This window comes from Dipodomys spectabilis, unplaced genomic scaffold (assembly GCF_019054845.1).
Source record: "Dipodomys spectabilis isolate Male_0828 unplaced genomic scaffold, ASM1905484v1 ptg000241l, whole genome shotgun sequence".
Classification (NCBI taxonomy): domain Eukaryota; kingdom Metazoa; phylum Chordata; class Mammalia; order Rodentia; family Heteromyidae; genus Dipodomys; species Dipodomys spectabilis.
Window position 1 is genome coordinate 7,021,882 of NW_024870918.1, and position 9,907 is coordinate 7,031,788.

Here is a 9,907-nt window from a genome sequence, read left to right on the forward strand (position 1 = left end):
ATCCTTCCTTCCCCCTCCCCCTCCACATCTGTTAAATTAGTTTCTCTCACACTGTGTATCAACCCCAGGGGAAGGGACGCAAGGCAGTTTGATTTGGAAATCAAATGAATACTCTCAGGTCACGGGATATCTTGTGATAGAATTCACTTATAATTGTATTTTGGAATGCAGAAATACTGAGGGAAGTCAACTGCGTAGAGATGGCGCACACCATTTAATGTGTAGAACCAGTGATGGACATTTTCATTTCTTGAAATCATCGGCAGCAGAAGGGAAAGGAGGCAGGAGGAGGAGAGGGCGAGATGGCACCGAACGGGAGGTTTCTGTATTAAGTTGTAAGTAGTGGGAGAGGAGGTGAATGTTTTGAATTCCAAAGTCCGTTTCTGACCTCAAACCAGAGGCCGTGCAAAGGTCGAAGGTTGCCAAAAGGTCCAAAGGTTGTGACAAGTTCTAATGGACAGGAGCTGCCATTTTGTGAAGACGGTGGCAGTTTGTTTAGTCTGATGATGAGTCCAGCCAGGTAGAAACGAGTCTCTTCTTCAGAAATTACATAAAGGAAAACGGCAGCAGTGGGTGGAGAAAAGTACCTGCTTCTTTAATTGTAACTTGAAGCATTCTGATATACTCTCTGTACAGCCTTTAGTTGTATACCATTGAATGCCACCTGAAGGGGAAAAAATAAAAGAGATAGAGCAAATTAAAAAAATTTCTAGGAAGTATAATGTTGTTACCTGGTCTCAGACATGTCGTATCTCTAACAGGTTAAAAGAAACAAAACACAAGAATGCTAAAAACGATAAAAGAAAGCAAAGACTTCAGGTTTACCAAGATACAAATGTAGCGTTTCTACCACCGATGGCTCAGAGAGCTCCTGTTTAAGCTATTTCAGTTGAGTACTTGGCAATACACAGACTTTGACAGTGTCAAACCAAATCGCTTTCCAGCTCTGATGATAAGAACCACGTGATGGCCAGTAACTATACAGAAATTTCGGATGTGTTAACTCTTTAGAAGCTTGCTGATAATCACCCTCAAGGTGTAGCCCACCATCACGAGTGATTCAAAGGACCGAGTACATATGTATGTGTGTCTCCAAAGATGGCCGCTCACCCAGAATTCCACTTATTTTTACTCCTGTTTACAGACACAGTGCGTAGTCACTGTAGGAAATGTGAGTAACCCCCCAGAATCACAAAGTGACAATAACTTCCCCAAGACCCTACCACCCTGAGCTTTAATTATTTGAGTGGCCACATCGGTGATTGTCGCCAATGACAAACCAGCGGTTTCTGAGGCTGGTTGTGGTGGTAGACACCTGTGACCCTAGTACTCAGGAGGCAGAGGCAGGAGGATGGAGAGTTCAAATCCAGCCTGAGCTATAGAGAAGCCCTCTCTCTACTAACAAGAAAGTAAAAAAAACCAGGCAGATAAACAAAACATGTGATTTCAGAGTGGTAGATGTTTGTATAACCATCAGAGCCAATTTTTTAAAGCTGATCAGTATAATTTAATTACATTACTCATGAGGAAAACTATAGTTAAATGTAGCAGAGCCATTTTTGTTACCATAACTAAATAGGACAGTAGATGAGGCAGAAGGTGCTCTTAGCACTTAGAAGGCGGAGGCCACAGAGGCGCCTATGCATCTTACAAATGTAGCAAACTTAATGTTTGTCATCTTTCTTGTTACTGTGACAGAATCCCTGAGAAAATCCATTTGTTTTGGCTCACAGTCTCAAGAGGTTTTAGCTCCTGGTTGTTGTTCTGTGGGGTTACAGAACAATCATGGGGGCAAAATGTGGCAGAAAAAGCCACTCCCCTTGAGATGTGAACTATGATTGACTTCCTCTCCCCCAGCTGACTTCAATGGCCTCTAATTTTTGTTCTTTCCATTGAATGGAGAAGAGTTTTGGTTTGTTGAGTTGTGTTCATTGTATATAGTATGGATTGTTTTACAATTGGACTTTCCCCTTCTCTACCATGTTTTAGATATTTTTTTTTTCAGGTTTGCAAATAGATCTAGTTTGTTCGAAGTATCACACAACCCTCCATAGCTTGACTATAACATAGTTTGTTCACTGTAGGTGATCAGTAAGACTATTTGCATGGCTTTTTACTGCTAAATATGGGGCTACTACAATAACCTTGATACATGCCCTTTCTCTGCAGCAGACACCAAGAAAAAGAATAATTTTAAAGATTGATGTACTAACTTGAACTTTTAATGGAAGTTTACCAATTGCCTAAAAAAATGTTCAAACCAATATAAATTATCATTGGAAATGCATAAGAATTTCCACTCCCCACATGATCATTAATCTCATATAATAAGACTCATATTTTTTTAAACAAGTCACATTGATTAGAAATTTTATATTATTAAATGGGCACCTGAGACTCCGAACTGCAATGCTAGCTATGCGGGAGGCTAAGATCTGAGACTCATGGTTAGAAGCCAGATCAGGCAGGAAAGTCTGTGAGATTGTTATCTCCATACACACACACACACACACACACACACACACACACACACACACACACACAAAACCAGAAGTGGAGCAGTGGTTCAAGTGGTAGAATGGGAGCCTTGAGCAAAAAGACTCAGGAACAGCTCCCAGGCCCCGAGTTCAAGCCCCGGGACTGCTATACACAGAAAAGTCCTATTTATGATTGTAATTTGTACCACCTTCATTTTTACTGACATCCAACAGCTTTGTGTTTAGATTTATTTATATAAAGGACACTAGCCTTGAGCATTAAAGCTTGGGGACAGCGTCCAGCAGCTCAAGTACCAGGACTGGCATTAAATTTTTTTTCAAAGAAAAACCTCTTGTTTCCATATCTTGGAGTTCATTTCTCTTAGCATCATCTTTTTAAACATTTTTATTTATTTTTTGTGTTTATGTGATGCCAAGGAATCGAACCCAGAACTTCATGCATGCTAGATAAGCACTCTACCACTAAGCTACAGTCTTTGTACCGCTTAGCATCATCTTATATGGTCATATGTACATAGCTATTGAGCTATTGTGATCCTCTTCAAGGACTATCCTACACATATACTAATTATTTAAATTATTATGAGGGAAACCATACAGTCTGTTTACAGTCTGGCTTACTTGAGGTTTTTTTTTGTTTGTTTCTAATGTATTATGTGAATTAATTTTTTTCTTGCATTTTTTCTTTTATAACTCCTATAGTTTACCCCTTGTCACTGTATTTGATTTCGGTGTATTGTATATATGTTTATCTCAATTAGGGAAGGGAAATAAAATGGTGAGACAAAGGCAAAGGGCAAACAGCGACACAATATGTTAGAAATGGACTTTACAACTTGGGGGTCCAATGCGGGGAAGCATAGTGGGAGGAAAATGAGGGCGGGGGTAATAATATGTGACAGGAAATGTACTTACTACCTTACATATGTACCTGTAACCCCTCTCTACACCTTGACAATAAAATTAAAATTTAAGAATAAGAAAGAATTGCCCTCAAATTTCCTTTGACAAGTTTCCCCAGATAGCTGGGGTTAAAATAATTGATTTATAGAAGTTTTTAATATTTTTATATATTTTTTCCTGTTATCTTTGTTTCCATGATTTCTACCAAGTTTATTCTTTATTGTTCGCATTTCAGGTCATTATTTATTTTCAAAATTGGAAAACATTGATATGTGTTCATAGTAATCATTTACTTGATGAATTTTACATTTGAGATGTTAAGAAGGCCTCTTTGTCTTCCATACTTAAAATATACCTTTCAGTGTTTTTTGTTTTTGTTTTTTGTCAGTCCTGGGGCTTGAACTCTGGGCCTAGGCGCTGTCCCTGGGCTCTTCAGCTCAAAGCGAGCATTCTACCACTTGAGCTATATGCCACTTCCAGTTTTCTGGTGGTTAAATGGAGGTAAGTCTCACAGATTTTTTCTTCCTGGGCTGGCTTTGAACCGTGATCCTCAGAACTCATCCTCCTGCATAGCTAGGATTATAGGCGTGAGCCACCAGCACCCGACCCTTTTAGTATTTTCTTCTAATGTTTTTCCCATTTAGAGGATTTGTGCTTAACTCTCACAGTCATGTGAGTGAGGGCAGCTTCTCGGCCCTGCAGGCTGCGTGGCTTCACAGGTCGCCATGTTGGGAAGGGCTTGGCAGATTATGCAATAAATTCTGGGTAGTCATGGGCTCCATACCCAGCATTGGAAAAAAAAAAAAATCGGTGGGAAGGTGGAGACTGTCAGGATCTTTCCAGCTGCTCTCGTGGTGTGATTGACATCATGTAGACCCTGCGAAGCCCTTGTGATGACAAATGGCACATAGTCCATGTCCAGTGAGTGTGTTCTGGTACGAGGACTATGCCAGCACTCGCGTTAAATGTATGTCTTTAAACATCCAGACTTACCTTTAGTGTGCGCTTCCACTTTACAGAACTGACCAGGCTTTGTCCTGCAGGTCCCAAAGTCTAAAAGACATCCGTGGAAGGGGATGGAGAGATTGCATAACCTACAAATCACACCTCCGACATCTCCAGGGGCAGAGGTGGAAAATGAGGGGAGACAGCGATGGAGGCCAGAGAGAAAGAAAAAGAGGCAGAGGCAAGGGGTGAAGAAATAAATAGGTAAATAAATAAATGCACATAAAGCAGTGATTGGAAACAAACAGGTAAATAAACAAATATAAATAAAGCATTGATTTCAGCTTTGAGAAGTAAAAGTGGAAGTGGCTCTGTGGCTCAAGTGGTAGAGCGCTGGCCTTGAGCTGAAGAGCTGAGGGACAGCGCCCAGGCCCAGAGTTCAGGCGCCATGACTGACAATAAGTAAATAAACAAGTAAGTAAATGCGATTTAAACAATTACATTTTTCAATTCACAAAAATTAAAATGATCTCTCCTTTTTTGACATTTACTGATGAAAACTTCCAAACAGCACATGCTGCATTAATATACTGAAAGCACCTTCCATTGAGGGTAATCATAAATGAGGAGGACTTCTCAGCGCTTAATTAAATCAAATCAAAATTATTTCACCAAAGAATTTAATTTGAGCCACATATCTGCTGTTTAGACTTCATTTCTTTGCCTACTGTAGCATAGTCTACATATCATGAATGATTATTACTTGATTTTTTTTTTGTATATTGGTTCTCTTCTATACCCAAATTCAGTGGCTCAAAAATTTATTCACTTGGGTTACATAGAGCTAGTTTAGAGCTTCTTGAACACAAACAACTAAAGAATGGAAAGACATTATTATCTAGAAGATTGGTTCCCAAATTATAATGTGGATTATATTTATTTGAGTGGTTAAAATAAAATCAAGCAGATTCCCAGAGCCCCCACAGACTTGAGTTAGAATCTGTGGGAGATGTGGAGATAGAATCTGTGGGAGTGTGTGTTTTAGACGTGCAGAAATAGCTGAGTGGTTATTATTTGACAAAAGATGTCTGAATCAGTGTTGGAGAACCATTGTGTCTACAAATTCAGTTATCCTTGATAATGACTCCTGGAGACAGCCGTGGCCACTGATGGAAAGCCCCTTGCTACTAAAAATAGCAGGGATTGTTAAAAATAGCACAGATTGTGAAACGATTCCTCTGTAACTGAAACAAAATTTGGCTTAGTTTTCACTGTTTCCATCTTCCAGTGTATAATGGTCAGGTCATTGCTACTCATTGACAACCCTAATTAAAAGTTGACTAGACATGAACTCCAGGGAAAGAAGACAAGAGATATGCTTCAGTTGCCGTGGTTGCTGTCTTGTTTTCTTTCCCTTTTGTCTTGTTTATTTGTTTGTGTTTGGGACACTAGACACTGCGGAAAATGAACTGAATATCTTGTGGGTGAGGATGGGCGGAAAAGAATGGGGGAGAGCAAAGGAAGGGGAGACATGGTTCCAAAAGAATTGTACTCAATACACATTACCTGATTCATGTAACTGTAACCCCTCTTCCTTTGTAAATAACAACAACAAAACAAATAGGCAAGGTACCAGTGGCTCATACCTGTAACCCTAGCTGCTCAGGAGGTTGAGACTTGAGGATCACTGTGTGAAGCCAGCTTGGCTGGGCAGCAAAGTCCACGAGACTCTTGCCTCCAATTAATCACAGCAAAAGCTGAAAGTGGAGCTATGGCTCAAGTGGGAGAGCACTAACCTTGAGCAAAAAGAAGCTCAGGGACAGTGCCCAGGCCCAGAATTCAAGCTCCAGGATCAGCAAACAAAACCAAAACCCAAACCAAAAACAAACAAACAAACAAACCGTCGAGTCTTCCTACGTAGCCCAGATTGGCCTCAAACTCATAATCTTCCTACCATAGCTTCCCAAGGACTAAGAATATAGGAATGTATCACAACCTCTTGTTAGGCTTATCTCATTTATACTATCTGGCCAAGCATAATAGGTATTGAGTCCAGTATTTGGTACAAAAAGCCCACAAGGTACAACACTAGTATTTTGTTTATTCTAGGATGCCTTATTGATTCTCCTGCTGAAGAGTATAGTCTGAAAACCAAGAGTATCAACCAGATTGTTAGAAATGTAAACTCTCAGACTTTGGCCTCTACCTACTGAATCTGACTCTTCATTTTAAGATCCTCCGGTGATTCTTATGTATGTTACATTTGCCACATACTGCTGCGGAGGGCGCCTTCTCTTCCCTCTTTATGCAGAATGTCTGTAATACACTCTATGCTGCTACCTTCTGGGGTCCACAAAGTGCACTTACACCTTGTGAAGAGGGAGAAAGAATCCCGCAAAGGTACTTGAACGCATATTTGGAGACATTTTTCTGGACGTTTACAGAGTGTGAAGCCTCTTAATAGTTCTATAAATTGAAAGTCTCTATTATATCCATACATTTTTTTAATACATAAAGGAGTATTGGAGTTGATGGCGAAGAATACTCAGAACATGAAAAGTACTGGGGAGCTTGGTCCATACTTTTGCTCAAATTAACTTGCTTTGACACACCTAGCCTAGTTTGCTACATGCATGCTAGCTTAGCGGTAATCATCACACAAAACACACTATCTACCCACTCACTTTCTCCTCTATACAATAGGGAAACAATACCTAACCTATGGGGCTGTCACCATGAAGAGTAAATGAGCGAATACAACTGAAATGTGTAGGGCAGAATTTGGAATATGCTAAGTGCTCAATAAATGCTAACTCTGGTTACTGTTAGTTGAAAGCTTATTCTGGTTTTGTTCTAAGTCCACAGGGATTAACAGAGCAGTGTTTCTTTCCTTCTTTCTTTTTGCTTTGTTGGTTGTGGGGCTTGAACTTATGGCCTGGGCTCTGTCCCTGAGCTCTTTTGCTCAAAGCTACCATTCTACCACTTTGAGCCACAGCACTTCTTCGAGTTTTCTGGTGGTTAATTGCAGATAAGAGTCTCACGGACTTTCCTGCCTGGGCTGGCTTTGAACTGTAATCCTTGGATCTCAGCCTCCTGGCTAGCTAAGATTACAGGTGTGAACCACCAAGGCATCTGGCTTAGAGCAGTATTTCCTAAGAGTCAGAAGATGATTAACCCAAAAGTAGGTTTAGGAAAAAAGAAAGAGTAGGTAAAGCCTAAATAGTACCTTCCAAAATTTCTTATTTTCCACCTAGAGATATTGTAACTCTGTAATTTCTTAAATAATTTGATTATGTTTTCTGATGACTTACCACCTAAGAGACAGGAAAAGATAAAAACACCAGCAAAGACAGTCTTTCTCATTGTCAGTTTACAGCCAAAAGGAGGTTGAACCATATGTCTCGTCATTAAACTTTTCCTGGGGAAATAATATCATTACATATCTATATCAGGAGTGTTCAGAAGACAAATCACTGATGAATTCTTATTTATTTCCGTAAGAAACATGAAATTATTTTGTTCATGACAAAAATCAAACCACTAGTCTCCATAGAAATTTCACCATAAAACTTCCAGCTGTAGAACTTTTTAAGTTTAGATGTCTTTTTATAATCAAGTGTCATACCCTCCCTTCACGTTCCCCTGGAGAACAATAGTTTAATAGAAAAAAGAATAAAGTGGTATAGATGATGCATTGGGTTAGAATTGTGTTAGAAATCCTTGTAACTTGTAGTGGATTTGAAAATAATTTCAACCTCTTCATAAACTAACGTTTTCCCTGAAAAGGTTGTTTGTATAAGGAACAGCCTATGATAAATGACCACTAATTAGTATTTAGGCAAAATTTGAGAAACTGAGCTGTCAGACTTCTGTTATTTGTGACTTACCTATCTGGAGGAATTCTTTTTTCGGTGTAAATGTTATGGGAAGGTGTGTAACGTAACATTTCTGATGGAATGAAGTCAGCTATAACAGAAACCAACTGCCGAGTTCCAAGATGGATGAACAGTTAAAAGATGCTTAAGTAGACGAGCAGGAAAGGTTTATACTCGAACTCTCATACATGGACCTTAGTAACTCTTTCATCATTAAAAAACATAGGAAGTTAGTCAACAATTGGACTTCAGATCAATTTGGCTAAAGATTTCTATATGCTTCACTCTGCTGTAGATGAGTTATTTCGATGTATATATCCATAAGGGTACACTATTTATTATAATGTGGCATGTGACGTGTGTGTGTGTGTGTGTGTGTGTGTGTGTGTGTGTCTGGGATTGAACTTTCTATATGCCAATGCTAGATATGCTCTACCACTGAGCTAAGCCTTTTGCAGCTCTGGTCTTCATTTTTCAAGGAATACCATAGTACTGGGCACCAGAGGCTCATGCCCATGGTCTTACCTACTCAGGAAGCTGAGACCTGGAAGGTAGAGGAAGTTAGTCGAAGTACAAAGCTCTGGGAGACATCATTGCTAATTAACTAGCAAATGTCAGTCTGGAGATGTGGTTCAACTTGTGGAGTCAGGGGTGAGTAAGCAAACTAAGCAAGTGGGAGTTCAAGACCCAGTACTGGCAATCCCCCTAAAAAACAAAATGCAAGAAACAACAAAACAAGCGAACAAAAATAAATACCATAGAATCCTTAGTGTAGTAATTCAGTCAAGAAATAATAAAGGTTGGAACCAGAGCACACAAAGAAAAGGGGTGGTAAGGTGGGTTGGAGGAGGTATGGTTTGGTGAAGAAATACCTGCTAGACAAATCCCAAGTCCTGAGTCCAAACTCCAGTACTGCAAAAAAATAAATAGAGAGACATGGTTATGGAAGACTAATTCTTTAGTATCCTAACCCTAGAGGTCTGTGTAAATCAGGGCCAATCTCTACCCACTGCACTCATTTTATGAATTACCTCTTTATTCTCTCTCGTCTGCTTGTTATTTCCCTGACTGAAGACGCACCATCTTGCTTCAAACAGGATATCTGGTCATTATAGGCATATGACAGACAGATGAAATACCTTGGATAGGAAGTTTGGAGGAGAATCCTAGAGTGGCTTGAGGATGCGGGTCTGTGGAAGGAGTAGTGGTGTTGAGTAGTGAGGATGAGCCCTCAGGCTTGGAGGACTCTCCTTAGGGGTTCAGGCTAGTGGTTCCAAAGGGTATGTAAGGCCTGAGAGGATGAACAGACTCTTAATTTGTCTGTGTGGTTCCTGAATTTGTTTGCTCTCTTGGCTCTCCTGTAGCAGTCTGCAGGAAGAATTAGTTGGTCTCTGGGATGCAATATCCTGGAACCCGAGTTAGTAAGGAGTTTGGAGCTAGATTTACTGGAACATGTAGGGAGGGTTTCTGTACAAGAAAATCAGGGTGCAGTGGTCTTCCTCCCTAAATGTTCACTACTGCAGCACTACAAAGACTTGGAATCTGTATGATAGTATTCTGTGTTTCTATCTACTCATAAACAAGGTTATTGCATTGCATTCCTCCAGTTGTAAGCAATCGGGATGCTTTGAATAAGAAATTTTGCATGGGCAGGTAAGTTTGTAAAAGTCATATATGATATTCTTT

General features: G+C 39.9%; 1 protein-coding gene across 1 annotated transcript; it reads right to left on the bottom strand.

Annotated features, from left to right (window-relative positions):
* Positions 1-243: 243 nt before the first annotated feature.
* Positions 244-7,709, bottom strand: CUNH9orf57 (chromosome unknown C9orf57 homolog). Its single transcript, XM_042699364.1, has 4 exons — positions 7,658-7,709; positions 4,395-4,517; positions 588-664; positions 244-450 (listed from the first exon to the last, which is right to left on the bottom strand). The coding sequence occupies exons 1-4, from the start codon at positions 7,707-7,709 to the stop codon at positions 244-246; spliced, it is 459 nt and encodes a 152-aa protein (XP_042555298.1).
* Positions 7,710-9,907: the final 2,198 nt, after the last annotated feature.